General features: G+C 35.1%; 1 protein-coding gene across 1 annotated transcript; it reads left to right on the top strand.

The window, feature by feature from the left end:
• Positions 1 to 14,117: 14,117 nt before the first annotated feature.
• On the top strand, positions 14,118 to 14,747 carry LOC117087419 (60S ribosomal protein L17-like). The gene has a single exon (XM_033217555.1). It carries the CDS (start codon positions 14,268 to 14,270, stop codon positions 14,706 to 14,708), a length of 441 nt encoding a protein of 146 aa, XP_033073446.1. The 5' UTR covers positions 14,118 to 14,267; the 3' UTR covers positions 14,709 to 14,747.
• Positions 14,748 to 15,264: the final 517 nt, after the last annotated feature.

Genomic DNA, 15,264 nt, shown 5'->3' with positions numbered 1-15,264 from the left:
AACACACAGCCAGTAGCCCCTATTGCTACTTTCCTTAAATTTACACTGAAATATCTATGGGAAAACACACACACATAATAATAATAATAATAATAATAATAATAATAATAATAATAGTAGTAGTAGTAGTAATAATAATAGAACCCTAAAAACAAAATGAGAACTAAAAGTGAACTTACTGTTAAAATTAATGATTGAGTTTCTAGTAACTAGTCAAATAAGAGAAAGAAATTAAAAATATTCAGTTTCTAAAAACCAGTTAAAACTACCACTCTAAAGAAGAAAAAAATTTAGAAATCCTCATGTTCTTCTTTAATGTCTACATACTGAGTCATAATTTCATTGTCTATTCTTCTATATAAAGTTTGCCACTCACAAAATAATGAGTGAGACATATGTGTCAAGATTTAGAAATTGTTGATTCTATGCTATTTTTAAAATTGAGTGAGAAGACAGAAGTGATACCGCAAAAATCATATATATTGATAATTGTAGCTTATTTTTTAAAAAGTTTTTACTCTTCTGATTCATAATATCAAAAAATCAAGCAATAAGAATAAAGATTTTTCTCAAACTAAATGAATGTTTTATGTACCAGGGAAGTAGGCTGTTCTCAAGCTGTGCATCTGAAAGCGAAAACACTCAGCTTATACAAAAAATGTGAGCAGAATTTAAATTCAAAACCCACAAGCTAAGACATGCCAAGACCTTTCATTCAGCCTCTTCAATGTCTTCATTCTGTCCATTTTCTTTATCAGCGTTGCCGCTACTGTAAAACAAAAGAATATCTTTAAATCACTAAAATAGTCTTCTGGGGAGTATGGTCGTTTAAAAAGTGTAAGTGCTCCTTTTTCTATAATCTTTCTCTGTCCAGTTTATTTGTCACACTGGAGTGAAGTACTCTCTCTAAAATTCGTGTACAATTATGGCATTCTTTTTATTAAAACTTTTGAATTGTGACTCATTATTTTTAAGGATATTTGAAACTCCCTAAGAGAATTTGTGACTCCTGTATTATACGGATCATTTTTTAAATCATTTCAGTCACACATTTTCTGCTAAAACAGTATGGTAGGCAAAACAACGTCTCTTCACTCCTGCAGAAATGTTCACATCCCGATTCCCCAAACCTGTGTGTCTGTTACTTCAGATGGAAAAATGGACTTCCTAGGTGTTATTAAATTAAGGGCCCTGAGGCAGGGAGATTAACCTGAATTATCTGGCTTTACTCAATACAGTTGCATAAATCCTTTAAGGTGGATGCAGAAAATTTAGAGTTGGAGAAAGATATATAATGATGACAGAAGCAAAGGTGAAGAGAAAGAGGCAGAAAACCATTTTGAGATTTCTGACTTTCAAAACTGAGAGAGAACACGTTTGTGCTGTTTTAAGCCACTAGAGTTGTGGTTTGCTATGGCAGCAATAGGAAACTAATGTACCTGACAAATGCAAAAAGGCAAAGAAAAAAAAAAGGAACTAAATCAATTCTATGAAACAATAGAAGATGTGAGACAGGGGATTAGATAGGAGAAACTATGAGACAGAAGAATTCATAAACATTTTGGAGAAAAAAATAAGGAGGGCCTAAATAAATGAATAAATACCTCATGTATATGAATTGGTAAAGGCAATATTTTTAAGATTTAAATTCTTACCAAATTAATATATATTAAATATAGTCCTAATAACAATTTCAAATGTTATTTATATTAATTGGCAAAGTAATCCTACAATGTATATGAAAATACAAATGATCTAGAGTAACCAGGATAATCTTGAAAAACAGAAAATTAATACCGACAGACTCTAAGACTTATTATAAAATTGCAATAATTGAGATAAAACTAATGGGATAGTAGTGTTAGCCTAAAATAGTGTATAGAAACAGACTCACAAATACATAGTCATTTGATTCTCAAGCAAGTCACTAATTCAGTTCAATGGACAGTAAGATATTTTTCACAAAATTGTGGTGGAGTAACAGAATATTATTGGAAAAACATAAATATTAACTATTTCATGGCATAGTCAAAAATATTTTTTCCATGAAAGCTAAAACCATGATGTTTTTAGGGAAAAAAAGGAAAGAGAAAAAAACTGTGCAGCTTTGAGGAAGGCTAAGACATTTTAGATAACATGCAGCACCACTAATTTAAAAATATCTATGTAAAACTAGCATCTAGAACATTAAGAACATCTTCATCATCTATGATATTTCACTCACAATTCTCTCTCTTATATAAATATCAAAGGACTAACCACCATTCTGATTTATTTGTACCAAAGATAGTGTTTTATGTTGTTGTAAATAATGCTATACAGTATGCATTCTTTTGTATTTGGCATTTTTTCAATGTGTTTTCAAAATTAATCCATACATTATTCTGTGTAATAGTAGTTCCTTAATTTTTATCACTGATTAGTATTCCATTGTATGAATATACCACAATTTGTTAATTCATTCTTGTTTGTGTATATTTGGGTCATTTTCATTTTTAGATTATTATAAATAAGACTACTATAAATGCTATTGAGCAAGAATTTTTATATGTGAACACTAGTTTTCCTTCTGCTTGGATAAACACCTAGAATAATAATTACTGAGTCACAGAGTACATGCATCTTGAACTATACAAAAATCTGTTCAACAGTTTGCCAAAGTGATTTTTCTATTTTATACTTCCATCAGCAATACGTGAGCTTTTTCATGCTTCCTAAACTTGGTGTTGTCTGTTTTATTTATTTTAGCCATTCTAGTGGTTCTGAAATATGGTTTTAACTTGCATTTTCCTTAAGACTAATTATGTAGATTACATTTTTGTGTGTGTATTGGCCATTCTTCTTCATGTTGTTGTGAAATATCTGCTTAACTCAGTGGCCCATTTTTTCTGGCATTTTAGTTCTTGAATAATAAGTCCTATATAGATTTATTAGATATTTATAATAAGAATATATTATCTATAATCCATGGCTTGCTTACTTATTACCCATATGGAGAACAAAAAATATTGAACTTTGATAAAATCCAATTTGTAATTTTGTATTCCTTATTATCATTGATTTGGTATTGTATCTCCAGAAACTGCCCACCTCAAAATTATATAGACATTTATACTATCTTTAGAAATCTTCTGATATATGGTTTTAAATTTAGATCTATTATCTCTTCAATGCTTTTTGTTTCATTTGATATAGGGGTTGAATGGTACGTTTTGGTATTGGGTGCACATAAATTTCATCACAATTTGTTAAATTTGTTAAACTGAAAAGCAATTGACTTTATACATGTGGCCTTACTTCTCTGCAATTTATTCTATTCTATACCTTCCGCTACCTCACAGGGACACCCTTCTCATCCTACTTCAGCTCTGTCTCTCCTTACAGGGGAAATTTTCCTTACATTAATCAGGCTTTAATATTTCACAATGGACTATAACTTTTTTTCTCCCTATGGACTCTTTCTGATTCTACTTTGGTTCTGAAAACCCTCTGTAGGTCATCATGACTAATCACTACCTATCAATACAGTGAACACTCACATGTTCTGCTAAACATAAAGGATTTTGCACTTACACTTTTTAAATGGCCATACTCCCCAGAGCAATTTATAGATTCAACACTATCCTTACCAAACTATCAATGACATTTTTCACAGAAATAGAATAAATTCTTCTGAAATGTGTATTTCTAGGAATAGAATCACATCTTTTGGTAAGAGATAATTTAACTTACTCTCTTTTTATTTAATGTGATTTATTTCTTGCTCTCACCTGAATGTTCTGGCTAGGACTTACAGAGCTGTACTGAATAGGAGTGGTGAGAGTGGGCCTCTTGTCTTGTCCCAGTTCTCTAGAGAAATGCTTCCAGCTTTTGCCCATATAGTATGATGTTGGCTGTGGGTTTGACGTAGATGGTTCTTATTGTTTTGGTATATGTTCCTTTGATTCCTAGGTTGTTGATGGTTTTTAATATGAAAGGGTGTTGATTTCATTGAAAGCATCTCCTGCATCTATTGAAATGAACATGTGTTTTTGTTTTTACTTTAGCTTAAGTAGTCAAACACATCTATTGATTTGCATATGTTAAACCAACCTTGCATCTCAAGAATAAAGCCTACTTGATTGTTGTTGATTGGCTTGTTATGCTGCTGGATTTGGTTTGCTAGTATTTTGTTGAGGATTTTTGTCTCTGTGTTCATCAGGGATTTTGGATGGAAGTTTTTCTTTTTCATTTTGTCTTTACCAGATTTTGGCATCAAAATGAGGCCAGGCTCATAGAATGCATGAGAGAGGAGTCCCTCCATCTCAATCTCTTGAAATATTTTCATTAAGGCTGGCACCAGAATTTCTTTATATGCCTGGTAGAATTTGGCTGTGAATACATCTGGTCCAGGGCTTTTTCTGTTTGGTAAGAATAGTTTGTATTATTATACTTTAATTTCTAGGGTACATGTGCACAACGTGCAGATTTGTTACATATGTATACATGTGCCATGTTGGTGTGCTGCACCCATTAACTCATCATTTATATTAGGTATATCTCCTAATGCTATCCCTCTCCCCTTTGCCCCCACCCCACAACAGGCCTCAGTGTGTGTGATCTTCTCAGCCCTGCATCCAAGTGTTCTCAATTGTTAAATTCCCACCTATGAGTGAGAACATGGGGTGTTTGTTTTTTTTTGTCCTTGTGATAGTTTGCTGAGAATGATGGTTTCCAGCTTCATCTATGTCCCTACAAAGGACATGAACTCATGCTTTTTTATGGCTGCATAATATTCCATGGTGTATATGTGCCATATTGTCTTAATCCAGTCTATCATTGATGGACATTTGGTTTGCTTCAAAGTGTTTACTATTGTGAATAGTTCCACAATAAACATGTGTGTGCATATGTCTTTATAGCAGCATGATTTATAATCCTTTGGGTATATCCCCAGTAATGGGATGGCTGGGTCAAATGGTATTTCTAGTTCTAGATGCTTGAGGAATTGCCACACTGTCTTCCACAATGGTTGAACTAGTTTACATTCCCACCAAGAGTGTAAAAGTGTTCCTATTTCTCCACAACGTCTCCAGCATCTGTTGTTTCCTGACTGTTTAATGATCGCCATTCTAGCTGGTGTGAGATGTTATATCTCATTGTGGTTTTGATTTGCATCTCTCTGATGGCCAGTGATGATGAGCATTTTTTCATGTGTATGTTGGCTGCATAAATGTCTTATTTTGAGAAGTGTCTGTTCATATCCTTTGCCCACTTTTTGATGGAGTTGTTTGTTTTTTTTTTCTTGTAAATTTGTTTGAATTATTTGTGGATTCTGGATATTAGTCCTTTGTCAGATGAGTAATTTGCAAAACTTTTCTCCCATTCTGTAGGTTGCCTGTGTTCACTCTGATGGTAGTTTCTTTTGCTGTGCAGAAGCTCTTTAGTTTAATTAGATCCCATTTGCCAATTTTGGCTTTTGTTGCCATTGCTTTTGATGTTTTAGACATGAAGTCCTTGCCCATGCCTACATCCTGAATGGTATTGCCTAGGTTTTCTTCTAGGGTTTTTATAGTTTTAAGTCTAACATTTAAGTCTTTAATGCATCTTGAATTAATTTTTGTATAAAGTGTAAGGAAGGGATCCAGTTTCAGCTTCCTACATGTGGCTAGCCAGTTTTCCCAGCACCATTTATTAAATAGGAAATCCTTTCCCCATTTCTTGTTTATGTCAGGTTTGTCAAAGATCAGATGGTCATAGATGTGCGGTATTATTTCTGAGGGCTCTGTTCTGTTCCTTTGGTCTATATCTCTGTTTTGGTACTAGTACCATGCTGTTTTGATTACGGTAGCCTTGTAGTACAGTTTGAAGTCAGGTGGCGTGATGCCTCCAGCCTTGTTCTTTTGGCTTAGGATTGTCTTGGCAATGCGAGTTCTTTTTTGATTCCACATGAATTTTAAAGTAGTTTTTTTTTTTTTTTTTTTTTTTTCCCAATTCTGTGAAGAAAGTCATTGGTAGCTTGATGGGGATAGCATTGAATTTATAAATTACCTTGGGCAGTATGGCCATTTTCATAATATTGATTCTTCCTATCCATGAGCATGGAATGTTCTTCCATTTGTTTGTGTCCTCTTTTGTTTCATTGAGCAGTAGTTTGTAGTTCTCCTTGAAGATGTTTTTCACATCCCTTGTAAGTTGGATTCCTATGTATTTTATTCTATTTGAAGCAATTGTGAATAGGAGTTCATGCATGATTTGGCTCTCTGTTTGTCTGATATTGGTGTATAAGAATTCTTCTGATTTTTGCACATTCATTTTATATCATGAGACTTTGTTGAAATTGCCTATCAGCTTAAGGAGATTTTGGGCTGAGAAGATGGAGTTTTCTAAATATACAGTCATGTCATCTGCAAACGGACAATTTGACTTCTTCTTTTCCTAACTGAATGCCCTTTATTTCTTTCTCTTGCCTGATTGCCCTAGCCAGAACTTCCAACACTATGTTGAATAGGAGTGGTGAGAGAGGGCATCCCTGTCTTGTGCCAGTTTTCAAAGGAAATGCTTCCAGTTTTTGCCCATTCAGTATGATATTGACTGTGGGGTTTGTCATAAATAGATCTTATTATTTTGAGATACGTCCCATCAATACCTAATTTATTGAGAATTTTAGCATGAAGAGCTGTTGAATTTTGTCACAGGCCTTTTCTGCATCTATTGAGACAATCATGTGGTTTTTGTCTTTGGTTCTGTTTATATGCTGAATTTCATTTACTGATTTGCATATGTTGAACCAGCCTTGCATCGCAGGGATGAAGCCCACTTGATCATGGTGGATAAGCTTTTTGATGTGTTGCTGGATTTGGTTTGCCAGTATTTTATTGAGGATTTTTGCATCAATGTTCATCAGGCATATTGGTGTAAAATTCTCTTTTATGTTGTGTCTCTGCCAGGTTTTGGTATCAGAATGATGCTGGCCTCATAAAATGAGTTAAAGAGGATTCCCTCTTTTTCTATTGATTGGAGTAGTTTCAGAAGGAATGGTACTAGCTCCTCCTTGTACCTCTGGTAGAATTCAGCTATGATTCCATCTGTTCCTGGACTTCTTTTGGTTGGTAGGCTATCAATCATTGCCTCAATTTCAGAGCCTGTTACTGGTCTATTCATGGATTCAACTTCTTCCTGGTTTAGTCTTGGGAGGGTGTATGTGTCCAGGAATTTATCCATTTCTTCTAGATTTTGTAGTTTATTTGCATAGAGGTGTTTATATTATTATCTGATGGTAGTTTTTATTTCTTTGGGATCAGTGTTGATATCCCCTTTATCATTTTTTTATTGTGTCTATTTGATTCTTCTCTCTTTTCTTCTGTATTAGTCTTGATAGTGGTCTGTCAATTTTGCTGATCTTTTCAAAAAAAAATCAGCTCCTGGATTCATTGTTTTTTTGAAGGGATTTTTACATCTCTATCTCCTTCAGTTCTGCTCTGATCTTAGTTATTTCTTGCCTTCTGCCAGCTTTTGAATGCCTTTGCTCTTGCTTCTGTAGTTCTTTTAATTGTGATTTTAGGGTGTCAATTTTAGATCTTTCCTACTTTCTTTTGTGGGCATTTAGTGCTGTAAATTTCCCTCTATACACTGCTTTAAATGTGCCCCAGAGATTCTGGTATGTTGTGTCTTTGCTCTCATTGGTTTCAAACAAAGTGTTTATTTCTATTTTCATTTCATTATGTACCCAGTAGTTATCCAGGAGCAGGTTGTCTAGTTTCCATGTAGTTCAGCAATTTTGAGTGAGTTTCTTAATCCTGAGTTCTAGTTTGGTTTCACTGTGGTCTGAGAGACAGTTTGTTATAATTTCTGTTCTTTTACATTTTCTGAGGAGTGCTTTACTTCCAACTACTTTGTCAAAATTTTGGAATAAGTGACACCCCACTGTCAACATTAGACTGATCAGTGAGACAGAAAGTTAAAAAGGATATCCAGGAATTGAACTCAGCTCTGCACCAAGCAAACCGAATAGCCATCTGCGGAGCTCTGTTTGGTAAGATGTGTTATTATTGTTTCAAATTCTGAACTTTGTAAGATTTTTTATGATTATTTCAAAATCTGAACTTGTTATTGATCTGTTTAAGATTTCAACTTCCTGGTTTAGTCTTTGGAGGATGTATGTTTCCAGGTACTCATCTGTTTCTTCTAGGTTTTCTAGTTTGTGTGAACAGAGATGTTCTTAGCCTCTGAAGGTTTTCTGTATTTCTGTGGTTGCAGTGGTAATGCCCTCTTTATCATTTCTGATTGTGTTTGTTTGTGTCTTCTTTCTTTTCTACCATTTTTAGTCTAGCTAGGAGCCTGTTTTTTTTTGTTGTTTTGTTTTTTTTTTTTTTCCAAAAGCAAACTTTTAGTTTCTTTAATCTTTTGTATATTTTTTTACATCTCAATTTTGTTCAGTTCACCTCTGGCTTGGGCTATTTCTTTTTTTCTTCTAGCTTTGGGGTTGATTTGTTTTTGTTTTTCTATTTCCTCTAGGTGTGATGTTAGGTTGTTAATTTGTGATCTAACTTTTTTTTTTAATGTGGATATTTAGTGCTAAAAACTTTCCTCTTATCAGTACTTCAGTTGTGTCTCAATGATTCTGGTATGTTGTATCTTGGTTTTGATGGTTTCAAAGAATTTCTTGATTACTGCCTTAATCTTACTGTTTTCTTCCACATCACTCAAGATCTACTTGTTTAATTTCCATGTAATTGTATGGTTTTGAAATATATTCCTGAAATTGATTTCCATTTTTATTTTGTGCTGTGCTCTAAGATTGAGATTGTGGTTGATATGATTTCAGTAATTTTAAATTTGTTGAAAATTGCTTTATCCTAATCCCAGCACTTTGGGAGGCTGAGATGGGCGGATCACGAGGTCAGGAGATCGAGACCATCCTGGCTAACACGGTGAAACCCCGTCTCTACTAAAAATACAAAAACTAGCTGGGCGAGGTGGCGGGCGCCTGTAGTCCCAGCTACTCAGGAGGCTGAGGCAGGAGAATGGCGTGAACCCAGGAGGCGGAGCTTGCAGTGAGCTGAGATCTGGCCACTGCACTCCAGTCCGGGCGACAGAGTGAGACTCCGCCTCAAAAAAAAAAAAAAAAAAAAAAAAAGAAAATTGCTTTATCCTTTATGATTGACAGAGTATGTGCCATATGTTGATGAGAATAGCATATATGCTGTTGTTTTTATTGGGTGGAGTGTCCTGCAGATGTCTGTTAGGTACATTTGTTGAAGTGTAAAGTTTAGGTCCCGAATGTCTTTGCTAGTTTTCTGCATCAACAATCTCTTGAATACTATCAGTGAGGTGTTGATGCCTCCCACTATTGTCACGTGGTTATCTAAAGCTCCATTGTTGTATGCATATACATTTAAGAAACTTAAATTTTCTTGTTGAATTGAACACTTTATCATGTAATGCCCTTCTTTGTCCTTTTTAATCATTGTTGGTTTAATATCTGTTTTGTCTAAAATTAGAATAGCAACCCCTGCTTTTCTTTATTTTTTTGTTTGATAGGTTTTGCTCCATGCTTTTACTTTAAGTCCATGAGTGTCCTTCCATGTGAGGTGAGTCTCTTGAAGACAGGATAAAGTTGGGTCTTGCTTCTTAGACTAATGTGTCACTCTGTGCCTTTATTTGGAGGATTTATCCCATTCACATATAAGGTTAATATAGATCAATTGTGAATTTGATCCTGTAATTGTGTTAGTTGGTTGTTATTTACAGTTGATTGTGTACTTACTGTATTGTACCCATGGTCTATGTACTTAACTGTGTTTATGTGGTGGTTCATAACATTATTTCATTTCCAAGTTTGGCACTCCCCTAATAACCTATTGTATGGGTCTGGTGATACAAACTTACTTTAGTATTTACTTGTCTAAAAGAATTTTATTTCTTTTGCACTTATTAAGCTTAGTTGGTCAGGTTATGAAATTCTTGACTGGAATTCATTTTCTTTAAGAATAACTCCCCCTAATCCTTTCTGGCTTGTAGAGTTTCTACTGAAAACTCCACTGCTAGCCTGGTGAGGTTTCCTTTGTAAGGTGATATGCCCCTTATCTCTAGCTATTTATAATAATTTTTTTTCTTCCGCATTGACCTTGGAGAATCTGATGTCTATGTGTCACAGAGATGGTGCTCTTGTACTGTTTCTCACAGGGGTTCTCTAAATTTCTTGAATTTGAATCCAGCTCTCTCTGGCAATGTTAGGAAAATCTTCATGGACAATATTTGCAAACATGTTTTTTTCCAAGTCCCTTACTCTATCTATCTCCCTCTCTTTCAGACATGCCAGTGAATCACTAATCTTGGTCTCCTTACATAATCCCAAATTTCTCAGAGGCTTTAGTCATCCATTTTTATTATTTTTGCTTTGTTTTTGTATGACTGTGTTGATTTGAAGTACCAGCCTTTAAAATTCTTAAAATGAATTTTTCAGCTCTAAAATATCAGGTTTTTTTAGCGGTGATTTCATCTTTCAGTTCCTGAATCATTTTACTGTATTCCTTAGATTCTTTGGATTAGGTCTGCACTTTCTCCTGATTTTTAATGATCTCCATTGCCATGAAAAGTCTGAGTTCTATGTCTGTCACTTTAGCTATTTCAGTTTGGTTAAGAACTGTTCCTGGGAAGCTCGTGTGGTTGTTGGAGGTAAGAAGACACTCTGGCTTTCTAAGTTGTCATAGTTCTTGTGCTGGTCTTTTCTCATCTGTGTGGGTTGATGTTCCTTTAATGTTTGAAGTTGCTGTCCTTTGGATGGAGTTTGTTATTTTATATTCTTTGATGCCCTCAAGGATTTCACTGATATAAGTCAAAACCTCAAGGGCATCAAGAATATAAATGATATAAGTTAGGTTGGTTGATTGGCTTTTGATATGGTTTGGCTGTGTCCCCACCTCAATCTCATCTTGAATTGTGACTCCCACAATTCCCACGTGTCATGGGAGAAACCCAATTGGAGGTGATTGAATTACAGAGATGGGCCTCTCCTGCGCTGTTCTCTTGATAGTGAACGAGTCTCACGAGACCTGATGGTTTTAAAAATGGGGATTTTCCTGCACAAGCTCTTTGCCTGCTGCCATCCGTGTAAGATGTGACTTGCTTCTCCTGCCTTCCACCACGATTGTGAGGCCTCCCCAGCCATGTGGAACTGTAAGACCAATAAACCTCTTTCTTTGGTAAATTGCCCAGTCTCATATATGTCTTTATAAGCAGCATGAAAACGGAATAATGCAGCTTCATTTCTGGTTAATTTTAGGTGTCAAAGGCTTAGCTCAGCACTCCTGGGATGTGTACTTTAACCTGGGGTGCTATGATTAGGTCCATGGCTTTGTTTTCTTGCTCCTTGTGCTTAAACATCTGCTACACTGTGAGGCCCGTGGTGTTCTTGGTTCACTGGTGATAACACTCAAATTGGGTGACCTGGGGAGATGATGCTGGCAAAAGTGCTCTACTGAGGCAGCGGTAGCAGGGTCTTCACTTGCAAGAAGCAGCAAGTTGGCAGTGTCCTAAAGTCTGTACACATATATGTGTGCCAGTAGCAGTGGCATGTCAGGAAGGGCAATGAGATGCATGCATTCATGTGTGCCAGGAAAGCAGTGAGTGCAGGCTGCAGTTGATTGCATGTCGGCAAAGTAATAGGGCAACGCTTTGGGCATGTACATGCTGGTACAGGCCTGTCTGCAAAAGTTCTCTGATGGTTTTGTGGGGTCTGTCAGTGTAAGAGCTATGTTGGTAGCTGCTGGGAAGTGCCCCAGTTGGGCATCTGAGGCTGTACTAAAATTGGATGCAGCCAGACAGGAATCCTAAGAGAGGCCAGAAAATGGTGGGGGTACTCAGATCAGCCTGGCCCCATCCTATGGGAAAGATAGCCCTGTTCTGTTCAGATCCAACGGCCAAAAAAGGCTAAAACCATCTAGAGGAGTGTGGCCAGCTTTGGTAGGTGAGTTTCCTTGGCCATTCTTTATTGAAGCTCTTCCTGTACCTGACCCTCTGGGATCTGCACAGCCTGGATTTCTATCCCTGTCAACACTCCAAGCAGTTTTTTATGCCAGCTCAAATGTCCATTGGGGTTGTGAAAGCTCCCGCTGCTGGGATTCTGGAGATCCATGATGAGAGTGGGCCACTCCATGCCTATTTAACTCATCCCTTCTCCAGGAGTCACTCAGGACCAGGAACAAATCCTGGTCCTCAGCAACCAGCTACAGGCTTCTTACCATCCCCTCCATTCAGTCCAGATTCTGCATCCTCCCTCTGTACATTCTAAATGTCTTCCTTCTGAAGATTTACTACAAGTGTGCCAGTCTTCTTGACGTTCTGGTCTCTCAATGGGAGGAGCTATTCCTGGCTGCATCTAGTCAGATATCTTGGCTCTACTCTTATGTTATTTTGAATAGAATTGCTTTCATAATTTGATTTTCCAGTTTTTCATAGGTATTATATAGAAATAGAAATATAGTTGAATTTTGTTTATTCACCTAGTTTACTGTTATTTTGCTAAATTTCTTATTAATGCTAGTATTTTTTATAGATTCCATTTTTTTTACATAAGCAGTCTACTTATCTGTGCACTAAATGTATAAAATTTCATTCACAATGCAAAATACCTTTGTCAAAAATAGTAAAATTATAGTACTTTTTATTTTATCATATAAAAAATATTAATAAAGTACCATTATCATGAAAGCATGTTTAACAACAAAACATAAATAAGTTTTTAAATAAGTTAAATAAATAATATATCTTAATATAACTAAGATATATCTAATTTTTTAATGGTGTTGTGTTTATTTTAAATTCTTTTGAAAAATTATAGTTTCTCAACTGGTGCAAAAAAATTCAATGAGGTAGAATATTAATTGCTTCATTCTATAAATATTTATTGAGCATCATGTCTTGCCACAAATAATTAACCTCAAATTTGGAAGAGATTGTGACACCTAATTGATAGTGTGATGATTATTCTTTTCTGTTAATAGGAGAACATGTTTTTAAAGTGATGTATGTGCATTCATGCATATGCTTGATTATGCAAACTACAGATATGAATATAATAAGCTTTGATATAAATACATGTTTATATAAAGAAAAATTTACATTTATTTTGGCAGGGTCTGAACATTAATAATGTCAATAATTAATGTCTATCTATACATAGATAAGTAGATCTGTAAATAAATAAATACCTAGATATATATTGATAGAATGGCAGATGGACATTAATTATTATGTATCCTCTTATAGTATTATAAATCTTAATGAATATTATTTTTAAATAAGTTGATGCACTTTATTCAATAAGAACATTCAAACAAATATGTAAATTATAAAACAAGAAATAAGTTACTTTAAGGTAGCAGAAACACACTAAGAACAATATTTTTTAATTCCAAGAAAAACAAAAACTGACCACTATTAACCAAATGTAAAAGTTTCATATTCTGCCTGTAATCCCAGCAGTTTGGGAGGCCGAGGTGGGCCGATCATGAGGTCAGGAGATCGAGACCATCTTGGCTAACACGGTGAAACCCCATCTCTACTAAAAATACAAAAAATGAGCCAGGTGTGGTGGCAGGTGCCTGTAGTCCCAGCTACTTGGGAGGCTGAGGCAGGATAATGGTGTGAATCCGGGAGGCAGAGCTTGCAGTGAACCGAGATCTGGCCACTGCACTCCAGCCTGGGCAACAGAACGAGACTCTGTCTCCAAAAAAAAAAAAAAAAAAAACGTTTCACATCCTATCTCTCTTTCCCTTATTACCTTGGTGAAATTTCTTTAATTAGTAATGAAAATAAAATGTAGAGAGATTACATGAAATGATAACCACTAGAAGAAGGTATAAAAGGAAAAAAACACTCTCAAAATTTAACTTCAATTTTTTTTAATTATTAGAAAAAATAACATAGAGCCATGAATTAAATATTGTTGATGTCAGGAATTATACTATTAAGAATTTTCAGAAAATTATTCTCATACAACAACATTTTATGTTCACAAATACACTGGTGAAAAAATCAATTTAAGATAGTAGACTTTCAATTAATGACTGAGTTTACTCAGGAATGCCAAGTTGGATTAATATAAGAAAATTAATTTATAAAACACATTAGTAGCTCTTTCCCTAAGCGGCCTGAGGTAATCTGTGAAAACGGTTCGCTATTCACTTGACCCGGAGAACCCCACGAAATCATGCAAATCAAGAGGTTCCAATCTTCGTGTTCACTTTAAGAACACTCGTGAAACTGCCCAGGCCATCAAGGGTATGCATATTCGAAAAGCCACGAAGTATCTGAAAGATGTCACTTTACAGAAACAGTGCGTACCATTCCGAAGTTACAATGCTGGAGTTGGCAGGTGTGCCCAGGCCAAGCAGTGGGGCTGGACGCAAGGTCGATGGCCCAAAAAGAGTGCTGAATTTTTGCTGCACATGCTTAAAAACGCAGAGAGTATTGCTGAACTTAAGGGTTTAGATGTAGATTCTCTGGTCATCGAGCATATCCAAGTGAACAAAGCACCTAAGATGCGTCGACGGACCTACAGAGCTCATGGTCGGATTAACCCATATATGAGCTCTCCCTGCCACATTGAGATGATCCTTACTGAAAAGGAACAGATTGTTCCTAAACCAGAAGAGGAGGTTGCCCAGAAGAAAAAGATATCCCAGAAGAAACTGAAGAAACAAAAACTTATGGCACGGGAGTAAATTCAGCATTAAAATAAATGTAATTTAAAGGAAAAAAAACACATTAGTAAATAAAAGGAGATAAACATATTATTAATTTATTTACTTTGATAAAACACATCTACAAACCGACAAAAAAAAAAAAAAAAAAAACTTTGGGGCAAATGTAATAAAAAGAGGTGAATGTTTGAAAACTTTTTTTTCTAATATCTGGAATAAGCCTAGGGTGCTTAATATACCTCTTTTTGCCATGTGGAAAAAATCAGTGCCCTAATGAAAGAAAATAAATGAAAAAATTAATTTAATAAGAAGTTAAAAACTGTTATTAATTATAGATTACATAATTATATGTTAAGAAATGCCCAGAAAAGCCTCTGATAAATTATTAGAGTGAAAGAAATTCCACGATTTTGAGAGATACAAAATGGTATATAAAGTGTATTTTCTTACTAGCAAAAAGAATACACTGCAACTTTTAAAACAGCATTTATACTGCACAAAGGAACAACTTATGAATAAATCCAGTATGAATCATTTAAAATAAATTATAGAAATATTTCTAAACATTGTATTAATG

The sequence above is a fragment of the Trachypithecus francoisi genome, unplaced genomic scaffold (genome assembly GCF_009764315.1).
Source record: "Trachypithecus francoisi isolate TF-2019V2 unplaced genomic scaffold, Tfra_2.0 Lachesis_group10, whole genome shotgun sequence".
Lineage (NCBI taxonomy): Eukaryota > Metazoa > Chordata > Mammalia > Primates > Cercopithecidae > Trachypithecus > Trachypithecus francoisi.
Note: the sequence above shows the minus strand (reverse complement) of the source record. Positions and strands in the feature narration are given on the sequence as shown.